This window comes from Myripristis murdjan, chromosome 11, assembly GCF_902150065.1.
Source record: "Myripristis murdjan chromosome 11, fMyrMur1.1, whole genome shotgun sequence".
NCBI lineage: Eukaryota > Metazoa > Chordata > Actinopteri > Holocentriformes > Holocentridae > Myripristis > Myripristis murdjan.
Genome location: NC_043990.1, coordinates 23,667,539 through 23,693,856, shown reverse-complemented (window position 1 = coordinate 23,693,856; position 26,318 = coordinate 23,667,539). Strand labels below are relative to the sequence as shown.

Sequence of the window (26,318 nt, the reverse complement as noted above, 5' to 3'; positions counted from 1 at the left end):
TCATTTAATGCAAAACTCTTGTGGTGTATACTGTGAAATTTCTTCAAGAGCTGACGAAATCTACCTAGCGCAACATGAGGGGCAAGGCTTTCCAGTGAAACACATACATACATTTTTGACATAATATAAATACCACTATATTAGCTTCATGTTTTCTGCGATCTGCTGATTTACTTCATTGCATATCCTTTTGTCACTGATTACAGAGTTTTTGTAGGAGACTGGCATTAAGCGATCCAGATCTATATTCTGATAAAGATTCGGAATAATAAACACGAACAAATTTATGTTTCCCTCAACATATACCCTTTAAGTCATCTGCAAGTAATTTGTAAACAGGTCTTGGTGCTTGGGATGAGCCATATGTATTATTGATAGAATGGGAGGATGTGGCTGGAAAGGAGGGAGCGGCAGACCTCATAGGAGAATACCCCATCACAAGATGAGTTTCTCACGTTTTCCATTTTGCCGTTTCCAGCCCCAAATTATTTGAATGTATCAGACATTTATACAACTTCCACACTTGGAGGTGGGATCTTTTGAGGAGTGCACAAAGCAATACACGGCAGCAGGAGTAAACCAAGTGGCATAAGTCTTGGCCTATGGCATGATTTGAAACCAAGTCACTTCTTAAGCAAATAGAAACAGACACACGGACCACAGAAAGACATATCAGTGATACAAATCACTCATATCACTGATGACATGTTACATTATTGCCAGTGGTCAACAACTTGGCCTCTGGGTTGAACCTGCAACCTAAAAACTAACAGAAGGTGGCAGCAGAGTGCATCTCTAAACAACAAGCGCGCTGTTCATTACAAAATAATTATGTGGGGAAAGTACACAGGTTCCAGTTTAAAGTGTTGATAAGACTTGTGCATATTATTTGGTATATTGCAAGATTAAAAAAAAAAAAAAAAAAAAAAGAAGAAGAAGAAGAAGAAGAAGAAGAATGTCGACCCATATAATTCTTGTTTCAGTAATTTTCGACTAGTACCAGTGGCGGTATAATAACATAATCGTATAACATAATATATTAGACACCCATACGCACACACACGCACAAACAGCACTTGATATAGCCCAGTCAGTGATGTTGTAGCCCTGCCCCTCTACTATCTGTTAGGCAACACACACACATCACTCCTCCTGCTGCTGGTGTGTTTATGTGTGTGTCCTGGTGCTTGTACGGATTTTACACCGAGTGAAGCAGTTCCTCGCAGAAAATATGCAATGGCTACATCGCGACTAATTTTACATTTGTTTGTTTATTTTTAATGCAACCGGATGATGCATTTACTTGCCCTGGTTTCCACTTTGTGCTGGAAATGAGCTTTCCTAGTGGCAACTTGAGCCTATGGGTCATGCAGGTAAATCGTTGACTGTTATGCACATATCTTATCTTCAGAGGATTTAATCGACCGGTGGGCGCTTTTGCTCTTTTGGAAAGGATGTTAGGGCGCGAAGAAACCTTAATGCAGAGGAAACGGTGAGAGGAGTTTAAAGGAGTTTTTTTCCCCTAATAGGTTTCATATGTTGTGTACAATCAGCTCTGATGGACTTGTAGAAGGTGGGTCATGTAGGTCGGTTGTGCCTGGCCTCAGCACAGCAGCACATGGAAAGTGATTTGGCTTGTTTACCTCCTGAGCAACACACACCACAACCCCCCGCAGCCTCCCTGATTTATTGTCTAGTGATTTACAAGAAAAAAGCGCCTCCGTGCTTCGACTGGCTGAGCCACTGAAGATAGAGCCATCCTGCTGAAATAGATCCCCCCCAAGATGAATTTCGACCAAATCCTGTCTGCAATCGGAGGCTTTGGCAAGTACCAGAAAATTCTGTACGTATGGATCTGCTTGCCCCAGATCCTCCTCGCCTTCCACATGATGGTGAGTATCTTCACAGGAGCCACACCGCCGCATCGCTGCCGGGAGAGTTCGAGCTCAGCGGCCGGGAACCTGTCCTCCTCCTCTGGTACCCTGAGCCTGAACCTCAGCCTCCCGGACGCGTCCTGCTTCTCTGGCGAGCTTCAGCTTCAGGGGAACCGGACAGAGCGCGTCCCGTGTGGCCACGGATGGGTGTACAGCAAGGAGATCTTCCAGAGTACCACAGTCACCGAGGTACACACACTGCCACTGCTGATATGTTTAACACGGGCAGATTAGCAGAAGGTTGACAGAAGTGTGTGTAAGAAAGAAAAAAAAAAAAAAAATCAAGAAAGAAAGAAAGTTGTGTGACTTCCACACCATGCATTCATACACTCAATCTAGCCAAACAGGCATCACCTGTGCACCGGTCAGTCTGGGAATGAGAAATGTAAGATCTGTTTATATATCAATATATCACTATTAAGCGCCTTATAGATTTAGATAGATGATGTGTACTTTTATTGGGAAATTCTTGCATTCCAGCGGCAGGTTGTCCACACACTGCACAGAGACAGCTGTAGACTACACAAAATACACCTCTCAACACTAGGAAGGAGGAAGATATATCTTTAGAAAAATAAAACACAACAAATAACAAAATAAATAAAGTGGATCAATACAAAGACTTATGGAAAATACTTTCATAATATTTATAATTGAGCTTATAAATATATAGAGAATATTTATTGATATATAATTATAATAGTGGTACAATGGAACAGAGAAAATACCATAAATTATAATAAGGACACAACGCAGTACAGTCATTACCGCAGAGGGACTGTAATTCCCTATAGGAATGTTGTTTTGTAAGGGAAATCCTCCTTGGAAACGTGTGGCGTCACCAGCGGAGGCACCAATTTTTTTTAAATAATGGAGAAAAGATCAAACAAGTAAGATTTGTTTCACGCATCCATGTTGTATTATGATAAGCCTGTTGTATTATTTTGCCTGTACTCTAACAGCATGTGTACATCTTAACCCTGTCTACCCACCACCCCATTTCCCCTTTGTTTTCCCATCGACTAGTGGGACCTGGTGTGTGACAAAGCCAGCTGGAACAGTGTCGGCTCATCGATCTATATGTCCGGTCTGTTGGTGGGATCTGTGCTGTTTGGAGCCATGGCTGACAGGTAGGCTCTGCTTTTCTCACTTTGCCTGGAGCCTCTTGACCCGAGGCTCAGTGTACAGACGCAGGCACAACACACAGCCAGATCCTCAGCATCAAAGCATGGCTGCCGGGGCCAATACAACTGGAGTCCTACGCAATATGTTACTCGCCTCTCTTTGAGATTCTGCCTGGTGGAGTGGAGAGGCCTCTGAAATGCCAAGTGGGGCAGTGTGACAATAAAAGGCTCCAATAAAACCAGAAGGAATAAAATTTTGTATGCAGGGTGTCAGCTCAACAAGGCAAGAGGACTTAGCTTGCCTAGGAGGTTAATAAGATTTAATGATGCTAGAATATGATGTTATCATTCCTTAAGGTGAGCATCCAAATAGAAGCTCAGATAACAATTACCTACCATGCCAATGGATGTCATAGATAATATCCATAAGCAGCTTTGCTTTTGTTGAAACTTAAGTCCACAACAAAAGTACACTACACTGTCAATTGCACCTTTGTAAAATGGCACTGTATTACGATGCATACACACTGCCCTCAGTTGTCTTTTGTATTTCAGAGCATGCACCTCCACGTTAGGTTACCCACTAAATGTGATCTCCGCTCTCGCCCAGACAGAGTGCATATCCTTGGCCAGCTCAGCAGTCTGCATATGTGGCCCTCTCAGCTGTCCAGACACGCCAATTGTTTATCTAACCAAGTCACGCCACCAAGTCAGTTTCTGTTCCTGTCGCTCTGACCACAAGCCTGCCAATTCTGCCCTCATGTTGCATTCAGGGCATAATGGAAAAAAATCAGTGGTGGAAAGAGAACTAGAAATTACCACTCAGCTAGAAGTACAGTGACTCTGTTGATATTTGACTGCAGTAGAAGTAGAAGTTGTACTGTAAAAAAAAAAGTAAAAATGTCTCATTTAAAATGTCCTGGCGGTAAAAGTGACTGAGTTCATTTTTCAAAAGAGTAGCAGTGTTAGCTGTGATCTTTTCCATGCAATTAGAACACACTTCAAACTACATTCTTTGTAGTGTTGCTTGAAGTGAATGCCATGACATGACATGACATGCCATTTGTCAGATGACAAATAGGGAATAAGCACATCACATGATGGTTGAGTCTACATGTTTCTCAAATTACTGGTATTTTCCCCCTTTTCCACACTTATTACATATTTTTTGTTAGCTTAATCTAAATGGTCCTCACCTCCACCGACCTTCTGCTTTTTCATCGTGCCGCTTTCGTTATGAAATTTGGAAATGACAAAAAGAAGAACCAACAAAGAAGAAGGAGATTCCTCTTTTTATTTTGGCTGACAGAGCTTTTATTTTGGAAGGTTGATGACAGTCTGTCATCGATCATTTGTTCTCTGTAATGGATATGATTTAAAATGTAATGAAATACAATACTCAAGTAAAAATGCACTTAAGTAAAAGTGAAATTAATGACTTTAAGATATATTCCAAAAAATACAAGTATACAAAAAAGCTACTCAACCGTGAGTAAATGTCATTAATCTGTAATTTTAATCTACAGAACTTCAAACAGATGAGGCCATTCCTGACAATTAGTGCTGCAAGAGCCTACCTCCACTGTATGATTTTCGCACACATTGATTACTGCTTCAGCACATGGTCCTGTACAGGTGTGGCAATCCCCAAGCCTATTGAACAACTATATAAGAGAGCTCTTAAGATATTTGACAGGAAACCCCATTCATACCACCACTGTAATATCCTCCAAAAATACAGTTTCTTGAGTTTTGACAAATTTAAGGCTTTTAAACAGGCTGGTGTAGTGTATAAAACCTCACATGAACTTGGTCCCCCTCTCCTGAGGGACTTCATAAAGAGGAAGCCGGAGAGAGGGATCGGCACAAGTTCAATCACAAGAGGGGACTGTGATGTGCAGAGCAGGCATACAGCTTTTAATAAACATGTCAGTGCAGGGTTGTTTAGCGTGGAGCAATCTCCCTTTATAAGAGATTGTTCCACTTTTACTGTGTTTAAACACAATCTTAAAAAATGTCTACTTGACAAACAATCTTGTGAGCATAGTTAATCCTGCACTAAACTTCGGAGATGATGGTGCCAGGGCATCATCGCGTCAGGCAGATCCTTCAACGTTGTTCTTTAAATCAGTTCAGTTCAACAAAATAATGAGTCAGACACTTCAGATCAGGTTATTGTTCTACTGTCTCTACTGTCTCTCATCTCTTGAAAACGTTTCTTTTTTTTTCTTCAGCTGCTGCATCCTCTTCTCATGTCCTCAGCTTGTTTGAGCATAGCCTTTCTGTCTCTGGCCAGCTTGTCAGGGTGCTCTTCATTCTCATTTAGGTTTTGTATCAAAGAATGCTTTCTTCTTCATTTAATTATTGGATTGTTAATGGCTATAACACTTGGTGAGGACACCATGACACTATTAATGTGTGTGAGGCACAGCCCCGACCAACAACCACTTTGATGTCCTAATGATCGTCTCCATTGCCTTCGTGAAAGCCAAGAGGAAAATTTTGCCCTCTGTCATAATTCTTATCTCAAGGTGCTGCCAGGCTGCAGTAAACTCTGTTGTAGTGAAACACATCTTAATATCTTTATGTTCCAACTAAAACTATTAAAACCTAAAAATACCACATAAAGAGCTAAAGGTAACACTGACACAGTTTGACCCATATGGCTTTTTGCAGCGATAAGAAGATTTTTGGAGGTACTCGTACTGCCAGTCAGCATCTTCAAATCTGTTCATTCTTGTGTCAGAGTAATCCAAGACATTGTAAGGGTTCAAGTTTCCTCTAGAAAGTTATTCTCGTTAGGGTGGAAAAGCCTCTTACGGACTGACACTCCTGCAGAATTAAAAAGATGAACTTCCATATGCCTGGATAAACCGACTGGGTATGGGCTCACCAGCAGGTTCTGTGAATGATTCTCATTAAATTTTGCACCATCTCACCAGTTTAAAATGAAATGCGCACCTGGGGAACATGACAGACACTTACCTGCTTTTGGCCCCTAGCTATAGGCCACAATTTAGAATGACTGTATTTGCCCAAGCCACAATCTGTATTGATACAGAGCCCTCAATCACAATTATGAATCTGCCACCTATTTATTGTTTATTCAGACAGGTGATATCACTGAGGTCAAGATCTTTTTTTATAGGAGTGGCCTGAATACAGTAAAAAAAAAAAAAAAAAAAGAAAAAGAAAAAAAATTCAGACCATTGTTCGTTAACTTGCCCTGCGATGGACTGGCGACCTGTCCAGGGTGTCTCACTGCCTTCGCCCTATGTGCGCTGGGATAGGCTCCAGCACCCCCCCGCGACCCTAGTGAGGATAAGCGGTTTAGAAGATGAATGAATGGATGAATGAATGAATGTTCCTTAACTGATCCCAGCTTACAGACCACGGATCTGCAGAACAAAACCAGCAATCAGGACAGTAGAGTATGCTCTGAGCCACATCAGTGCCGCAAGACTGCTTTGGTTTCACAGACTGAAATTTGATTGCAGAAGGAACAGCTGCAATTCTGGATCAGTCCTAGGATACACAGATGTGTTACAGTTTTTTTCCAATCGCTTTTTCCAGTATACTGAAACTGGGATCTACTCTGTCATCATCTTCACCTCCAACCACAGGAGAAGTGTTCTGTTGCAAATGTGTTCATACCTTTTCATTGGATTCACACATTTTTCCACACTCTTTTACACAACACTTCTTACATATGTCATTTACATGGCCCTGACTCCATTGACTTCACTATGGTAGTCAAAAGCAAAACATCTGCTCACAGCTAATAGAAATTACCTGCATCACTGTGAAACCACTGGTGCACGTGCATCACTACCCTTTCCACAAATCACCATTCACCAATCAATCAGTATGCACCTACAAAAAATTACAGTATTTCAGTTTTTGCCATCAATACAGTAAAATTTCACCTCAAAGTCTTTCTGAGTTTGGATGCAATTCTTTACAGTAAATTCACATTTGAATGTGAACACGGGAGAACCTTGTTCAAACTGATAACTGTATTTTGTATTCTGCTGTCAGCTGTGTTACAGTACAGTATAGCCGATTGAAGGAATCTACTCATTTGGGCATAAGTTGAGTTGTTTGAGGGAAATATTGGCTTTTGCTACTTGCTTTACAATATGTAACTATGTAAATTGTCAAAAAACATGACTGCAATACACAAGAAAAAATAAGGTTGAACCTGCTCAGACTAAAAAAGGTGTGTTGCATTTTGGTGTTGAGTATGAAGTGAGTGAGTGGCTGGATTAACTTGCTTGACTGCAAATTATATTGGGCGGTGACAAAATGTGCTTTTGCTGTATGTTTGAAATGTTTTGCCATGATAAGAGCCTTTTGCTAACAAAATGTGTTATTTTGGGAAGAGCGCCTCCCATTAGGCCTATGTATTAACTGTTTTGATACCAGGGTTTCTGAGTTGACAGGAGGTAAAGCGATTGAAAAAAAAAACAAAACTGTAATACATGTAGAGAAACAGTTGTACAATGGAACAGGTGGAACCATGTATCAACATTAATGCAAGAGGCATTTTTTACTGAAATAAGCATTGGAATTAATTGAAAATTGGTAATTTATTTAACAAAATCATATCAGAACTATTACGAGGATTGAACCCAATTGCACGATTCCAGACGAGTGTTTCAATGATTAGTCTTTTAATAAGGAAAAGTAACATCTCAAACCACTCGTAAAGAGGACAATGTAAGGAAACCAAAAGAACACTATTTCACTGTGACTGTCTAGCGAGGAAAATTACAAACAAAGGCAAGACAAAGTATCAAAGAAATATGAAACTTAACTATGACAAAACAAAGCAAAGTATCACAGGAAATACAAAACCTGACGTGACTTGGCTTGACTTGACTTGACTTGACTTGACTTGACTTGACTTGACTTGATGTGACTAGACTTGACATGAAGCAAGGATGAACACATTACCAAACAGGATGAACTGGCCCAGGACAAAGAGAAACACACAAGGTAATGGGAAACAGGCAGGAAAACAATCAGGGTGTGGCAGACAATCAGACCAGTGGGAAACACACAAGGGGAAGGGAAAGTGGCCTGACACAAGAGAGGAGAGTGGGATTTCAAAATAAAACAGGAAGTCACGAGACAAGACACAAGAACAAAACTTAACAAAACGAAACATAATTTCTGAGACATGACAAATCAATAGTACCAATAAGTACATGTCAACAGGCTGTCCTGAGTGCTTGATTCTGAAACTTTGTTCTGTTGTTGCCCATATATTTAAATCCATGACAAACAAAGTATAGTGAATATTGAATGAGTGAATGAGGATGGCATTTGGAAATCAGGCAAAGACAGAAGTAAACATGCACAGTAACAGGTTTCACATTAGGCCTATGTATTGATACCATGGATTCTGAGTTGACAGAGGAGGTAAAGCGATTGAAAAAAAAAACTGTAACACCGAGAACATTAAAGGTGTTTCCTGACCAGAAGCTGTGGTTAAACAGTAATTTGAGGGCATTACTCAAGCAGAGAGATGCGGCTTTCAGGTCAGGCGACAAACAAGCCTACAGTGAAGAGCAGGGGAAACTCAAGAGAGGCATCAGGGATGCAAAGAGCAAACACAAACAGTTAATTGAGGATCAAGTTGACAACAACAGCCACATGCTTCGGGCATTTGGAATGACATCAAGGCACTGACTGACAAAACCAACAATCTGCTGCCCAGTGGGGATGCCAAACCGCCTGATGTCCTGGACCAGTTCTTTGCCCATTTTTACAGTCAGAGAGGGGGGTCTACTCCACTCATCAGCCCACCCATCTGAGAGTCAACACTGGTTGTACAGTGCCACCAGGTGGGGACCACCCCGAGGAAGGTCAATGCAAGCAAGGCAGCAGGCCCAGATGTGCTGATCAACTAACAGAGTTGTTTACTAAAATATGTAACATCTCATTTCCAATGTGCTTTAAATCCTCCAGCATCATTCAAGTGCCCAAAAAACCATCTGCGATGTGTCTGAATGACCAGCGCAATGAAGTGCTTTGAGAAATTTGTGCTTTCACACATCAGAACCATCATCCCACCTGATCTGGATAAGCACCAATTTGCCTACTGGGTAAACTGGGCCTGCTGCTCCATAGAGGATGCCATTACAACAGTTATCCATGGATTTCAGCTCCATATTTAACACTGTCACCCCCTACAAAGTGGTCAGTAAACTGAACAACCTGGGCCTTGCCTCTGTGCTGTGCTAATCAGCCATGGAGTTCGTCACAGGCTGAACAAGTCAGGATTGGTAAACATACCTGCTCCACCCTTACCCTAACCACAGGAACCCCACAGGGCTGTGCACTGAACCCTATGCTCCTCACATTCTTCACATCTGCAGCCCTATCCATACCTCCAACTCCAAAATCAAATTTGCAGACCACACAATAGTTGCTGTGTGGACAACAACACTTTAGCACCTTGAAGACGGTGGAGATGGAGAACAAAGGAGAGTCTACCTTCCTCTGATGCCAGCTCATCAGATTTATAGATTAATGAAATGCAGTGTGTGCCCAGAGTTGTGGTTGGTTAATCGAGCCCTGCCTACATAACATCAGCAGTGGATGACGCTGTGTGGATGATATCTGCTTTTTAATAAAAAGGCCCATGTTGTCCTGGCTGACTGGCAAACAATGTAGTCTATAAGGCTATTTTTACACACATGCACTCATATTCACAGTCTCACTATATGTTTACACATGTGCACCTATGCATGTGGTTTAAGACCATTCTCGTGTCTGCTCTGTCTCTCTGTGTCAGGTACGGCAGGCGTTTCATCCTGCTGCTGTCCCTCGCCCTGCAGACGGTGTTTGGAGTTGCTGTGGCTTTTGCTCCCACCTTTCTTGCTTATGTGATTCTGCGCTTCATCGTGGGCACCACAATATCTGGAATCATCATTAATGCCTTTGTTCTCGGTACTAGCATGCACATGCATGTACGCGCACACACACACACACACACACACACACACACACACACACACACACACACACACACACACACACACATTCAAACATAAGTATGATCAGAAATTAGGTCATCACTGCAACAAAAATTATAGGATTCATAGAATATAAAACAAGTTAAAGTTTAAAGTTAAAAATTTACACTTGAATTGTGCAAACAGCATACTTGATAAGTTGCCTTTATTAATAGGAAATATGGGGAAGGAGTATGCATTATTTATTAACATGTATTAAGATATGCATTAGTACATACAGCTGTTACTGCAGTTACTTACACTTGTTATAAGTTTCTTACGTTAATATACCTTACATATGTAAACCTATGAAAACATTTCAAGCTGGCACCTGATTCATCATTCAGATCCACAGTGTTGGTCATTTTTACATTTCCTGTTTATTCATCTATTTCTTGCTATTTTTTTGCCCAACCCCAGCACACAAACCCTTACTACCATTTCCTCTACCTTAAAGCTCCAAACCACCAAACCACTACCTCAGTGTAACCCTCTGCCTGTTCCTTCACTCCACCTCTCCCTCTCCACTCCTCTCCTCTCCCTCTCCACTCCTTTCCTCTCCTCTCCTCTCCTCTCCTCTCCTCTCCTCTCCTCTCCTCTCCTCTCCTCCTCCTCCACCTCCCACCCATCCCCTGCACTGCTTTGCTCTCCTCCACTCCCCATAGGTACAGAGTGGACCTGCACCCAGAGGCGCATGCTGGCTGGTATAATCACAGATTATGCCTTTGGCCTGGGCTACATGCTCCTAGCGGGTGTAGCGTACCTGATACGAGACTGGAGAAAGTTACAGCTGGCCATATCAGCCCCCGGCTTCCTGTTCATCTTCTACATATGGTGAGGGATGTGGCCCAAAACCAAATCCACAATAGTCTCTCATGTGTTCGCGTAGTCACTCAGACCAGCAGTCACTCTATTACCAATAATAGCTTTCCCAATTTAACATATTCATTTTCATGGCCTATTTACAAACATTTACATGTTTTTATAGTCAAAAAATGCCTAGTTACAGCTGCACAGGCTGTGTTTTCAGCACCTCAGTCTGTTTTAGCTCTGTCTGTATACTGTAGGCCCTTCCTAAAAGCCAACTCCATTGTGATTGACTCAGATTGGCTCTGTGTGTTAGCATTGGTCGGCTTAGATCATGGGTTGTGTCTAGATGGTAACCCTGGATCTGTAAAACTTTTACAGTTTTTTTTTTTTTTCCTGTTGTTTCTTCATTGTGTGTGTTGTTTGTCATTGTGGGCCACGCTGTTAAGCCTAACCTTAACCAATAAGCCAAAATAACCACCCATAACGTGAAAAAAATCCATTGCCTACTGAGCGTTTTTTTTTTTTTTTTTTCTATGAGCAAGGTGGCGTAATTTCTAATTGACTTACCAACTTATGCATAACACTAACCTTAACCAAAAAGCCAAAATGACCACCCAAAATGTAAAATATTCAGTTGCCTTGAAACTCGGCAAGACAAGAATATTTTGCAGTGGCTCCTGCAATATCTGCCATTGCTAGTACTGGCAGAATCAAGCGCTACTGTGCTGAATCAAGTGCTCATGTGTGCGAGTGTGCAAGAGTTTCGTAAATCTAGGGTTACCATCTAGACACGACTGCATGTGTTACATAGTGCCGTAGTCGAGTAACGGACAAACAGTTTAGCAGCAGGATTTTCTTTTCTAGAAAATAACTCCCTTTGAACTTTGGGCTTTGTAACCTTGCAGACATTTTACATGCACCTCCAGCTAGAGTATATAACACACTAAAAGTAAGGGAAAACTCCAAAAAGCATGCGATGAGCTCTTTAAAGTGCATGTTTCATGAGTCCGCCACACACTAAAAAAGCACTAAACCTGTAGATGATGCATGGTGATGTGCACACTTGGCTGTATTTCTCTTTCTGTCTTCTGTCAGGGTGCTGCCTCAGTCTGCCCGATGGTTGCTGGCCAATGACAGGAGAGAGGAAGCCATTGTTCTCCTCCGCAAGGCAGCACTAGTCAATGGCCGAGTCCTACCTCCCACCGTACAGGTTTCTCTCAGCACTTTCCTTCTTACACACCTACAGTGTTACCAGAATAGCACCTCACGTGATGCCATCCTACTTTCCTAATAGTATTACATGCATCCTCCCACATCAGTCTTCATCAGAGAAAACGCGGGGGGAAAATAGTAAGCGGCAGCCATCCTTTGTTGATGTTCCATATTGTGTCTGCTGCTGCAATAAGACCTACAGGAAACAAAGAGCAGCAGATTGTTTTTTGTTTTTTGTTTTTTTTAAAGGTGTTTGGTTTGTGTGTTTCTGTGCACATCAGGTAGAAAAGTGTGAGATGGCAGGAGCGGGTAAGCAAAAGTACACGGCCATGGATCTCGTACGAACACCTCAGATGAGAAAGAGGGCTATTATCCTGTTCTACATCTGGTAAATTGTGTGTGTGTGTGTGTGTGTGTGTGTGGTTTGGGTGTGTGCAAACAACCCGACTGTGTGATTTTCTTCTGCTTTCACAGAAGTGACAGATCACACAAGCATTTTTCACCCTCAGCTGCTCTCTCACATTCTCAGTTCTTCGACTATATTTCTGCCCCTGCTTTGCTCCCCAGGTTTGTGAACGTGTTGGTGTATTATGGCCTCTCTCTGGGCGCGTCCAGGTTAGGGACGAATCTCTACCTGACCCAGTTTGTGTTCGGGCTGGTCGAGATCCCCGCTCGGTCTCTGGTGCTGCTCGTCCTGCCCTGCAGCCGGCGCCTTTCCCAAAGCGGCTTCCTGGCAGTTGGAGGGCTCGCCTGCCTGCTCATGCTCGCTGTCCCTGCAGGTAGGATGGACACTGTGTTTGTGTGCGTTCAAACAAAGGTGAAATTAATGCACTCCACTAGGCTTGGGTGATATCCAAAATTTAACATCACTGTCCTGTCCTGTGAAAATATTTGATATATGTGTAAAGACTGCAAAACATCATTATTAAGAACTGCATCCACTAATACTTTCAACACTCAAAATAATGCCATCAAAATAACTAGGCTCAATGCTAAAGAGCTGTCTTGCGTAGTCATCCCATATCGCATATGTTAAGGAAATAGAATGAGGTTCATTGAAGAACAGACACGAGGGAGAGAGGCATGGAGCCAGGATGACTTATGTTGAATATTCAGCTTTACTGAGTTGCACACGTCAGGAGAAATGATCGGTCTCGGACGGGCGACAACACGGTCAGTTCTCACGGCTCTTCCACATAGTAAGAACTTTATAGGTCTCTGAAGGACACTGAACATAGATTGGGACTTATCATGGAGACAGTCCAGAGACAGTGAGTCTTTGTAATAGCCAAAATAGCTATCCTAGCCTTGGACGACAGGCCACGCTGACGCATCTGCTGTAGCCTCTGCTGTAGCCTATGTCCCAGAATACTAGATAAGGGAGTCAGGTGCTGTGGAGTAAGCAGGAGGGAGACATAAGCGCTGACTTGCCATAACCTTACTCCACACTTAGGATAATTTGGGATGGCCTGACCTGGCCTAATCATTTTCCTCCACAGCATATGGCTGCAAGTATCCGATATTATATGCTTTGGTCGAAGCCTAGTTACTGCTTCATAATCCATGTTTGTCAAATTTATTCTATGATTCTATGATCAGTCCCATTAAAACAGCCACACCTCCTCTTTTTCTATCACTCCAGATTACCCCAACCTTCTGACTGGTCTCGCAATGTTAGGGAAGTTTGGCATCACGGCTTCCTTTGCTGTAATCTACGTGTACACTGCTGAGATATTCCCCACCGTGCTACGGTATGATGTGTATTTATTGTGTTACCCTTTTCCCAAACAAGCACACAAATCAAGAGTCAAGTCCCCAAACTTTTCTCTTCTTGCGTGTCCACAGGCAAACAGGAATTGGCATGTCCAGTATGTTTGCGAGGATGGGGGGTGTGTTAGCTCCCATTATCAACATGCTGCATAACCGGAGCCCCACTGCGCCCCTGGTCATCTTCGGCTGTTCCCCGCTGCTGGGTGCCGTCCTGGCCTTGGCACTGCCCGAAACCGCCGGCAGACCTCTTCCTGATACAGTGGAGGACGCTGAGAACTGGGAGACAAGGTACAAAGACTTTGTGTTTTGGGTGTTTGGTGCGAAAACTCAGATGAGTCCAGATGAGTGGTGGTCTTCTTCCACACTTGTCTTGTCCAGTAGCTTCTAAGACATAATTCCAAACAAGCTCACAATCTGATGCAGTGAGTAGGTTTATTCTCCTCAGTAAAGTACAATAGAGCAAGCTGGTCCATCGATCAACAAGCACTCAGTTTCACCTTATGTGTGTCTAGTTTTATACACATTTAATAATTCCTCCAATTAAAATCCAATTTGCCCCCTCCTGCCCTTTTTATCTGTACAGTCAATACAAGGTTTTTAAACCATTAAAACTTCCTGATCAACATATGTCCATACAAATTCTGATTCCCATGAAACCGTTTCAGCAACATAATGGTGTCTAAGATTGACGCTCCTAACTAAAAAAATAACAGTGATATTTAATGAAATGATTACATCCTCAGATTTGTGATTATTGTCTGCGTAACTACATTGTTAAATAAAAATATTTTCCACAGGTGTTACTGGATACAAGGTGAAGCTAAAAGTTCAATGCACGTTTTTGCCTCCATCAGTGAAGTTGGACACCCCATTCTGTCTGTTTGTCTGTTTGTTTGTTAGCAGGATATCGCAAAAAGTTATGAGTGGATTTGCACAAAACTGTGTGGACAGGTTAATTATGGGCCAAGAGATGTTTGAATTCATTAAACAAAAACATTACCTTGACGAAAGGTTAATTTAGCAACTATGTGACATGCAAAAGGCGTATTTTGAGAATGGCGTAGCGCTGGCAGAGGTTTGCACTCTGAGCTCCATCTTTCTACTTTGTGTTGGATTGACTTTACCAACAGGATCACGTCTTCCTTGTAAGCACAAAGCTGCAGAGTGATAAGCATGTAGCTCATGTATCTGATGGTGTATTTTTTCCCTAAAGGACCAATAGTCCACTTCCAGTGCTTGTTTTTATTAACTCAGTCAATCTGGGCCTTGATGTGTGAAATAATTTAGATTTTTTTTTTTTTCATTTGGTTGAGCCCCTGCATGTGGCTGAGTGTGTGCTTTGCATGTTTTGTTTCCTGCAGGTTTCCTCCAAACAAGGAGAGCAAAGAAATGTGTGAGGACAGTAGCCAATCAGCAAGCTGCGCAGAGGGGCAGGAGCTGGAGCACCTCGCAAGCCAGATTTAACCATGCTCACACACACACACACACACACACACACACACACACACACACATAGCTGTTTATTGACACGTTACACAGCTTCACCCTCAGATACATAACACTTACTATGCAACGATATGTGAAAGGTCTAATTATGAGCCCTATGCAAAGTAAGCATAAGAACACCTTTACACATGCCAAACATACACACACTGCGCACGCACACACACTCACAGCTCAGGCCATTAAATTCCATTGCTAGGGCAAATGAACAGCCTAGTGTTTCAACAGATGCTGCCAAACACCCATATAAAACAGAAATAAACTGAGGTATTTCTATGCTCTTTTGCTTTTCTGAAAAAGTTCCTCCTTATAATTACAATTTTGAGAAGTGATTCAATATACATCATGTTTTACTAATAAATGGACTCTTGAATACTTTGCAGACATATATATCTCATATCCACACATATTTATATATTTAAGGGTGCTAACCTATGGCTCAAAGTCTGGTGCTGACTTCACCACCTCCTGCAGATTAAGACTGTGGCTGGAAAAGGAGATGATATCGGCCAAGAGGACTGGCACTTCGCCTAAACCACAGCAGGCATAATCCTACCAAAACAGCTATTTTTGGGACTTTTCTCTACTCTCCAAGAGCACTGGATTCACCAAACGAGTCAGCATGTTTAAAATACAAAGAGCAAGCATATTATTTTTGTATAATAGTGTACTGTTTGTGTGTACTATTTGTGGAATATCTTTTTCATATGTTGATGCTGTACTGAGCAAGCAACTGCCTCCTTTTATACTTTTCTATGCTCTCAAGTGGAGAGAAATAAGTGTCTGATTGAGATTGCATGCACTAGTTACCTTTAATTATGCCTCATGTAGCCTTTCTGTACTTACTTACTAATGTCGTTGATTTGTAGTTTTATGACAACCATGGGATGTGACAGAAGTCAGCATGGTAAGGGCTAGGAAATGACTGGGACTGCTTGGATTGCAACATTGTGTTTGTAAAAAAAACATCAGGTTTTGATTCAGTTCAGGACCAGGTCATACTTGGATTTAATAGCACAATGTGATGATTATGAAACCAGCCTGCGAAAACTCTGCTGCACTTTGCTGCTCACCATTTTAACAGTTGTGTTTAAATTGTGTATTTGAATTTGTACTTAACAAGATAAAGATTTGTATGATCTCCTGCATGGGTTGCATGCATTGGTCATAGGATGATTGGCTGTGCTGCTCGCATAAAAAAAAAAAAAAAAAAAAAAACATTACCTGAGATTTTTGAAAAACATCTAATGCAATGAAATATTTAACAGGATGAAAACTCAGTTTGTTTATATATTTGTATGCTAAACAGTTTGTGTGTGTGACAGAGAGTGTGTAATGGTCTATTAGTCTTGTGCATGAATTTTGGAGAGCATGTGCCATTGTTGCCCACAGCAAATACGCACCATGTGATGACCATGAAGCTGTCATTGAAAGCACAAAGTTCAGTAGAAAACTTCCCAAACTTTATTGAAATGACTGCAGCAAAGTGCATTTGAATACATCACATGAGAAACGCACAAGAATGAGAGGACATGTGTCACAAAATGTACTTTGTGCAAAGATAATGAAGGCACTGCCTGTGTGCTACCAGCAATAAAAGTGTCCAAATCCATGCTTGAAATGTTTAATTAATCCATTGTGCAGCACACTCTCACACACTCAGCTAACTCAAACACTGTCAGGCAGCTCAACTTGAAACAAAGACCACACTTCACACACACACACACACACACACACACACACACACACACACACACACACACACACACACACACACACACACACACACACACACACACACACACACACACACACACACACACACACACACACACACACACACACACACACACACACACACACACACACACACACACACACACACACACACACACACACACACACACCCCCACTATAATCACCCCATTATTAACCATTATTCACTCTCACATAGTGGCATTATTAGGAAGTGAACATGATGAACATCCAGTTTTATGTACAGGGCACAGACATGCCTATGCCAGTGTGACATATGTAGCATCAGTGGTGACACCACAGTTGTTATCCTTCATAGACATGAGGATGTAGCCGTCATTTCCCCAGTAGGTGGACCATGAGTTCTTAATCAACCAGTATGGCTCTCCATTCAGGGTGCCATAGCCCACTGCAAGCACAGCATGGTCCAAGGAATCAGTGGTATTACCTGGAAAACACAAGGACCATAATGTGTTAGAGCACAAAAAAACACAAATGGACCTGTAGCCTCAAAAAAAAAAAAAAAAAAAAATTAAGCATGTGCTGTGATGCAGGCAAAACTCACCACAAGCAGGCTCGTAGTAGACGCCATGGCTGTAGAAGACAAATGAGCGATGTGAGGCGTCGATACTGACCGCCGCTGGGCCGTTTTTAAAGAGTGCCAGCTTGAGGGCATCTGCGTCGCCTGAGGTGACGTTGGTGTAGCTCTTGATATGTGCAGTGAGCTGGGACGCGTTCACATGGCACAGGCCATTCTGTTCAGGGAAATAACATTTTTAAAGGTGTATATGCTAAACTGCATCCAAGAGCTGCTATAGGTAAGTTGAAAAGAAGCTTTACACATCCTGCCATTTATTAGGCTGAACTTGAACATTAGTGGCATCAAAACCACAATACAAGTCATCAATATAGATGGAGACAGGATCTGACAGTAACATGTCTTTAATATCAATTTGTTTTCCAACAGAAAATGTGAGCCTTGCTATATAGATCCAAAAGAATCTGCTTTGGGGAAAAATGTCAAATACACCCACAGACTACTTTATCATTTAAAAAAGTAGCTATTATTAAAAAAAGTTTTCTTCAATTTGTCAACCAAGGATTTAAGTTACCTACTATGCATTAAAAATAACTCTAATGCTATGTCATCAATCATGCCTTTACATCAGAAGTCATTTTAATCAATGGTGAACCACACTTTGGAGTCATCTCACCATTCCCATGTAGGCTCCATAGGTTTCTGTGGTGGCGATGCCTCCGTGCTTCATGATCCACTCATAAGCTCTCCACTCCTCTCCCCCATCGCAGCCGTTGTTGCCAAAACCCCAGGAACAGTCCACCAGCATCTGCTGAGACAGGACCTGCAGGGAGCCTGTCTGAAAGACCATGAACAAACCTTGATCAGCCGAAAGATTTTTTTCCTGGTATTTTTGCTTTATTTTGTTTGAAAGTGATAGAGAGCGACAGGAACGGCAGGGGAGAGAGAGAAGAAGGGGATGACATGCAGCAAATGGCTCAGCTCAGAATTGAACCCAGACCGCTGCAGTAAGGATTTAATACACGGTAAGTGCTCTACCAGGTGAGCCTGAAACCTTGATCAGTCTTGACACGCAGATTAATAACCTGTTGTGCACAGCAAGAGCTTCCCCCACAATCAAAGACTGACAGTTTCACTCAGCTGAAAAAGAACAGGATAATTGAAGAGACCGAAAAAGAGGCTGAAGTTCATGGAAAAAAAATGTAGGGAAAAAAATACGAGAGCTAAACAGACACGGTGTGAGGTGGGGACAGAGTGAACTGCAAAGTCTGACTGGTTTACAGTGAACATTTGTACACCAGCTGCTATCTACAGGTTGCTAGGTAGAAGCTGTGAGGTCACAGGCAGACATAAATAAAGATGGCTGGCCCTTGGGGAGCAGCTCTGTTTATGAAGCTGCCTGTCGAGATGGGGATGCGGCACCAAGCAGGTCGCTTCCTGCTGCTGCGCTGCATGCTGCTCAGGGTACAAAGAGGAACCGCTGGGGCTTCACAACATCGACAATCCCATCCAAAATGGACCATATTTGCAGGACGGAAAATCACTTCTGCTCCTCATGCCCAGTAGTGACCTTGCTTTCTTCCATCCATAGAACGGCTTCCCTTCACATCAAACAACGACAGCGCTCCTCCACACATGCAAACAATACACTCCTTTGTGGCTCTGCAGCTCCTCCAAAATTTAGAGATAACCGCCCACTTCTCACATTATAGACCGCCCTTATCACCTATAAAATAAACAACTACTGTCCCCCGGTGAAAGACATAATGCGTATGTGTGAGAGAGGGACAGAGAATTTGGTCACTTCACTGGGGTGCCATGAAACCCCATAATAAACCCGTCCTATGCTTGGATCAAGTTGCTTGGCAACAAAGGCAAAGGAATGCCTTTGAACCAGGCGTGTGTATGGGATGGAGGCAGGCCAAGGCTGACATTCATTCACTTGCCATTGCACACACTGTCAAAGTCTGTTCTAACGTGACTGAGTGTCTCTCACAATGAACCGTTCTGTGGACCCTTCCCTACTTTAAAAAGGAGGTGGGGGGTGTCATCCATTCACTCGCATGGATGTTCTGTTTAAGCTTCAGTGACATGAGATGCATTATATTTCATGAGCAGACTACATATATACTACTCTTATTAACATAATTTCTACCCTGACATGGCCTACAATGGCAGCATCAATAATTCTACATCTTTCCATCATTAATGGGAACAATCTTATTTTTCAAAAGCAGGGCTTAATGTAAATACGTTCCTAATATAACTTACTTGCCCTAATAATTTCGCTTTATTTAATACTGCAGGTGTCACTTTTTTTTTTGGTATATTGTTTTAGATGGCTGATTTTTCCAAAAAGCGTTTTGTCACTGCCTTTTTTTGTTTTTGTTTTTTTTGCATACTCAAATCATGCTGTATCTCGTCATCTCATACTTTCATTTATGCATTTCCATTTCATGAGTTTGTGATACACTGGACTCTTGTTACATTTACTTAAATAATTTTTTACTTTGTATTTGCTAGAGCAACAACCCATTTTCCCCATGAGCTTCAATTAAGTTTCATGTTATCGAACAATATAGAAGAGTTTTACCATTTCAGTTCCACAGTAGAGCGACTGAAATATAAATTACCCAAATCACTAACAGGTGACACGGCATGTTGAACATTTGTGGCTTCAAAGAGCATAAGGAAGCAGCCGTGTCCAGTGACAGAACTGGAATGGGGCCAGTGGCTGTGGGACAACCTGCATTACATTCTCTTCTCACCTTCAGGAAGAGAGCGCCCTCTACTGCTCCAGTGGTGGCAAAGCTCCAGCAGGAGCCGCAGATGGCCTGGTCCTTCACTGGGGTCACAGCACCTGCAATAAATTAATAAAATATATATTTCTTTAAATCATTGACTAGGAAGAACATTACCCAGCTCCCATACTCTCAGCAGAACTCGCGTACGTGTAACTAACACTAATTCTCTTCAAAACTTTGTAGTGTAGACTTCCTGCAGCTTTCCTTTTCCAGGCAATATACCGACTGAGCAAACAAATAAATAGAGGGTTTGTTCAAAAATTTGAGTCACCTAAGGTTTGGCATTTCTTTGTTGGTAAAAATTACAGAGGAATAGGATTAACAGTGATACATACTTGACTAGTTTTCTGTCAGACAGGTAAGTCAACTTAATGGTTGGTTATTAATTTGTAAGATTTACTGCAGTTATTACACATAAACTGATAAGTTAACATAATCATTCTTTAGTGCTGCAAAAGGCCTGCCAAATTGTATGCATCTTCTCTCCGGTGAGCACTTTAACTCCTGTGTACGCACCATAAAGCCTCCAGTCGAGGGACTCGGGTACCTGCACCCCTTCATAAAGGCTTGCAGGGAACGGAAGCCCTTTGTTCGGGGTCTTGCCTCGTCTCCTACCCCTCATGGTAGCGAGCTCGGACATGGTGCGATCTGACAGCGAGTTCAGAGCCAGGGAGAAGGACAGTCCTGCTCTGTTCTTGGAGTGGACAAACCTGGCAACCAGAAAATAGTCACAGTCAAATGTATTCAGAACTCTTTTCTCTTAGTTTAAACTTCTAGACTGCACCGCATGTTCCTCTCACCGGAGATTATGGACAAAAGCGTGCTCTCTCTTCTCGTGCTCCCTCTCATCGGCATACTGCCGCTGGAACTTCTCCTTGAAGTGGCCGAACATGCGCTGCGCGTGGCCTGATGCAGACGTGTGGACGAGGTCTTTCATTGGATTGGCCAACATGTGGTGCTCCACTCCTGGACCAGGAAATCCTCCACAGGTCATTCCTACAGATATGGGAAAAACTGGATATATCTGCTTGTAGATATATTTGATGGGCGTGTACATGAAGATATGAGGTTTGGAAGCTTTTTGTTTTCAGTGCAACAGTGCAGATGTGTGATTTTTTTTTATGTCCCTGGAAATAAAAATACCCTATATTCCTCAAGCACAAACCTTCGGGCAGTGAGAAGACTTTGGGGTCCACGTGGGTGCTGAACTCCCTGTAGTCCACCAGGTATTTGTCATAGTGAGACCCCAGCAGTGTGTTGTAGCCCATCATCTCATAATGGAGGGGGGTGGCGGGGTCTTCCTTGCCGTCTGCACCCCTCTCTTCCCGGGTCACCCACAGTGTGTACGTGTTCTTCTTGTAGCCCACGGTGGTCACATTCTGCCAAACCTCACACAGCGAGCCTCCATAGTACTCCATTCTTAGGAACTAGGAGGGAAAACAGCACCCTGATTTGAAGGATTCTTCCAACAGTGGAAAACACTAATCTAGTTGGGAAACAACAACATGTTACTGTTAAATTATGACACATTGACATAATTACTGTAAAACAAATTAAACTATGGTGAAGCTTTTTGCCAGCATCAATCTGACGCTGTGGTATTGTTAGTGATAGTGTTCCTCAAAGGTAACACCACATGTTGATATTTGCTCCATAAGGTAAGGTAACTTTATTTATACCCGCAGGTAGATTTGGGTTGCAGCCAGTGAGAAGGCTTTCTTCACACAGACAAACATGCAAACACAGTAAAAAACATAATCACATAGTACTATTACTACTACTAATAAAAACTGACAGTTAAAAGTACAGCGCTGCATGTGATCAAAGGACATGAAATAAGTTAATAGGTAAAATTCAAAATTGAGGCATTAAAAGATTGCAAATACACATACATACAGATATCCACACACATTTATTTAGCTTGGTTTGGCAACTGTTTGTTTTTACAGTACAGGCCAAAAGTTTGGACACACCTTCTCATTCAATGCGTTTTCTTTATTTTCATGACTATTTACATTGTAGATTCTCACTGAAGGAATCAAAACTATGAATGAACACATGTGGAGTTATGTACTTAACAAAAAAAGGTGAAATAACTGAAAACATGTTTTATATTCTAGTTTCTTCAAAATAGCCACCCTTTGCTCTGATTACTGCTTTGCACACTCTTGGCATTCTCTCGATGAGCTTCAAGAGGTAGTCACCTGAAATGGTTTTCACTTCACAGGTGTGCCTTATCAGGGTTAATTAGTGTGCAAAGCAGTAATCAGAGCAAAGGGTGGCTATTTTGAAGAACCAGTGACCCACCGGTCAACTGACTTCTTTCATATTTTATATGTACTGCAATGTAGGGGGAACATTATTATTATTTAAAAAAAAAAAAAAAAAAACAATTCGCATTGTGATTAATCAGATCCTGCAATTGTGATATGATTCACAATTTTAGTAGGAATGATAATTTTTGTATCATAATTTAAAATTTCACAGAAAACCCTATTAAAATGATTTTTGCTGGAGTCTGTACCAAACAAACATGTTTTCTTGCATCAGGAACATAATATTTGTATGCCAGGCCATCTCTGTAGCACCACAATACTTCATTTACAACGCTTTGTCCCACATTTTACCTTTATGGAAAAAATTACAGCTCCTGCAGTTTGGATATTGAACGTGGCCATATTGCGATTTTCAATAATATTTTGAAAAAACTGTTCAGCCCTAAATGCAATGATGCAGGACAGCGGTCTCTGTGGAAGTCTCCATAAAGCCTCCAAAAAGTTCACATCAGAGGTTGGCTTACTGGATGAATACATCACACGATAGCAATGATCAGGTTCGAGGATGATAGGCTGCGTCCATTTTTTTAGTTAACTGAATGCTCAACAGAATTTTTTTTTCAAAACACAATTAATTTCAATTTATTTGTAAATGATGACCAAACAATGTAAAATAAAGCACATTTCTCGCAAAATCCAGTCTGCTGGCACACAGTGAAAAACACAATGTGGAGGCCAACAGAGGCCGTCAGTCTCCTGAATGATTATCACATGTTAAAATAAGTTAAACGCATGTAAACACACCTGGAAACCCTGCACGTCTGGCAGCGATGCCTGTGGTGTGACTGGTTCATCCTTTGTTCCATTGACCTGAAAGCACTTCATGACGTTCAGCTCTACCTCTGTGGTCTCAGGTGTGATTTTATAAGAGGTGCCCCACTGCTGCTCCGAGCCCAGCTGGTACGTAGATACTTGGCCTGTTGACAAGCGAAACAAGTATTCACCTTTCAAGAGAAGTACAGTGCACATCTGCAGTTCTTCAGTGAACATTTACATCTGTCAATGACCATTTTATCTTTCAATAACATTTTATTTAGCCATCAGTTTATTTTCAAAGAGTTCCTCTGTTGTGATTACTTATCTATATCTTTTTCTGATGCAATAATCCCATTTGGCTACTGGCATGATTAAATTGTAATACATTAACTCTTTGAGTCGTCCCTTACTGATGCAGCATTTACAAACACAGCTTTGTAGAGTTAGCAAACACTGACTTTCCAGGGTTTCACACAGATTTCAAGTGCAGTTCACAAATCAAAGCCCATCTTTAAGCTTGGAATTCAAAACAAAAAGGAGACAGGCAAACAGTATTTAACAGCCACATCAGTCTGGAACATGAGTCTAAAGAAATTTCCTTGACAATGCTTCATCATTCGTTTTCACTTCTTTGCTGAGGTGTTGAGCAATGATGTTATGCTCTAGTCACACTGTCTGACACATGAGGCTCTCAGTTTCAGATCGCTGAGCTGGTTATAAAACAAGGAGGGAAGAGTGCAGACTCAGGACCAACAGGAGCAGCAGTGCAGGGCAAGAGGTTGCTTACCATGGTAATAATCTATTCTGCTGGACTTCGCTGCCAGGTCTAGCCAGGCCTCAAATGGCTCCTTGATCTCAGCATAGGGCAGAGAGATCACCCCTGTAATAATAATAAAAAAAAAAAAAAAATGTAAAATGGTCCCATAATGAGGCTACATTCAGAGGACAGAGAGCACCAACCATGTGATCCTAAATGTTATGCATCATTTACCTTTGACATGATAGGCCTTTCCGAAGTTTGGAAGTGATGGGACGGCTCTTCCCTCTGTGGCTGGAGACAAAGAGAGGAGAGATGCCAATTTAATTGCATAACAACTTTGTTTTGCTGTGCGAAAATCTCAGCCCACTACGACATTTTCTTCCAACTAATGAAAAACAAAATGCAATGCAACATCTGACTCTTGCATCGATTCAGAACTGCACTTCCTCCAGTTAAAAGCTGACACACATCCTCTTTCTATCAAGTTAGCATGCTAACGTACTAGCACGGATTCCTCTCTCAGGTACAGTGAGAGGCGCAAGGCTTCATTGAAAAAAAATCTGACAATTTAGTTCCGCCTTGCTTGTCGAGATAGCTACGAACCCAGAAAACACGTTTTATGGCGTTTCAACGTTTTAAGATCCACTCTTCAATTCGGCATATATAAAGTACACCAGGGAGCTTATCTGAAACAAAAATTCACCTTTTACAACTGATTCGGCTGCAATTCCTTCAGTCATCTCTCAGCAATATAACTCACCAGTGTGCACTTTGAGCCTACTGATCCTAAAAGTTGATTTTTTTGACGCCGAATTTACCAGTGGACCAAAAAGCTTTGTAAAAGGTCAGAGGTCATGCTCTGCGATATCTGACAGCAACATTAAACTGCAGTTTTGCGAGTCTGGCCTTATTTTCTTCGCTACATCGTGGTAAGAAAGCAGCAATCCATGACTTGAACACCAATTCAAGGCCCTGCCAGTTGTCTGTTTATTTAGCTAGGTGGGGACAGGCACATGCTAACTCACCCATTCATGAGCTTCAATGCCTCCCAAAGAGGCATTGGGGGGGAATTTATTCCTCACAAATTTATGCTTTAGCACAGCCGAAAGTTCATTTTCAAACACTGTAGCCAGGCCAATGTCATGAAACGGCACTAAAGCGTATGACTTTACTTGCATCACAACATGACCAGCAGCCTGTAGGCAAAATGAATGTCGTTTCTTACCTACTGCTGTCCACAGAAGAGCAGCTGCAATGTACCAGCACTGCATGGTTCCCACTATGAACTATCCGGTTAACACACACAACCCACGGACACACAGTTAGACCAACAAACCCACAGAGGACGAAACACTCATGACTCTGCAACTTCAGCTTGTGCAAAAATCAAGCTAATCGAATATATCCCAATACAAGATTATTGACGTCTGCCCGCGACCAATCAGATTGTGGCGTAAACAGGTCTGCTCCAATCACATACAAGAAGGAAGTTTGAAGTGGCCGTGATCATGTGGTTTGTGTCATATGATTAACCACGACCCTTGAGTTTGTTTTTCCCCGTCTTTTGTAACTGGCACTTGGGAAAGGGTCCAACTTGGCCTGTGGTTCACATCACAGCTGTACATGTCTGTCTTAGGTCTCTTGTCTTTGTCATCTTATTGTTTATTTGGATGTAGAATTTAACCTATCCTTTATTCTGTTTTTATGTCTGCACATAAACCCCATTCATAATGTAAATCAGTGGGTATTTTTAAGCCTTTTTAACATCTGAATACGCTGTGTATTATGTAAGTTGTTACATGATGTTGAAATTTAACACTTCATTAATTAAATAAACTTCAAAAGAATACAAATTTTCAGGTGGTTGAACAAAAGACTAGTTCCTCTGAAATCACTGCTGCTAAAACAGAAGCAGTTTATTGATTTCTAAATAAATAAGTAAAAAAATAAATAAATTGAAATAAAATACACTGCAGTATTTATTACTTAACTGT

The 26,318-nt window shown here is 41.8% G+C and overlaps 2 protein-coding genes across 2 annotated transcripts; one reads left to right on the top strand and one right to left on the bottom strand.

The window, feature by feature from the left end:
- The first annotated feature begins 1,213 nt into the window (after nucleotides 1-1,213).
- On the top strand, nucleotides 1,214-16,550 carry LOC115367809 (solute carrier family 22 member 6-B). Its single transcript, XM_030063731.1, has 10 exons — nucleotides 1,214-2,123; nucleotides 2,961-3,064; nucleotides 9,861-10,015; nucleotides 10,746-10,914; nucleotides 11,986-12,100; nucleotides 12,384-12,490; nucleotides 12,670-12,881; nucleotides 13,745-13,853; nucleotides 13,948-14,160; nucleotides 15,234-16,550. Exons 1-10 carry the CDS (start codon nucleotides 1,785-1,787, stop codon nucleotides 15,334-15,336), a joined length of 1,626 nt encoding a protein of 541 aa, XP_029919591.1. The 5' UTR covers nucleotides 1,214-1,784; the 3' UTR covers nucleotides 15,337-16,550.
- Nucleotides 16,551-17,166: 616 nt separating this feature from the next.
- Nucleotides 17,167-25,717, bottom strand: LOC115368161 (digestive cysteine proteinase 1). Its single transcript, XM_030064161.1, has 11 exons — nucleotides 25,550-25,717; nucleotides 24,556-24,615; nucleotides 24,352-24,444; nucleotides 23,553-23,725; nucleotides 21,638-21,899; nucleotides 21,273-21,468; nucleotides 20,989-21,182; nucleotides 20,437-20,528; nucleotides 18,345-18,506; nucleotides 17,696-17,885; nucleotides 17,167-17,578 (listed from the first exon to the last, which is right to left on the bottom strand). The coding sequence occupies exons 1-11, from the start codon at nucleotides 25,593-25,595 to the stop codon at nucleotides 17,391-17,393; spliced, it is 1,656 nt and encodes a 551-aa protein (XP_029920021.1). The 5' UTR covers nucleotides 25,596-25,717; the 3' UTR covers nucleotides 17,167-17,390.
- Nucleotides 25,718-26,318: the final 601 nt, after the last annotated feature.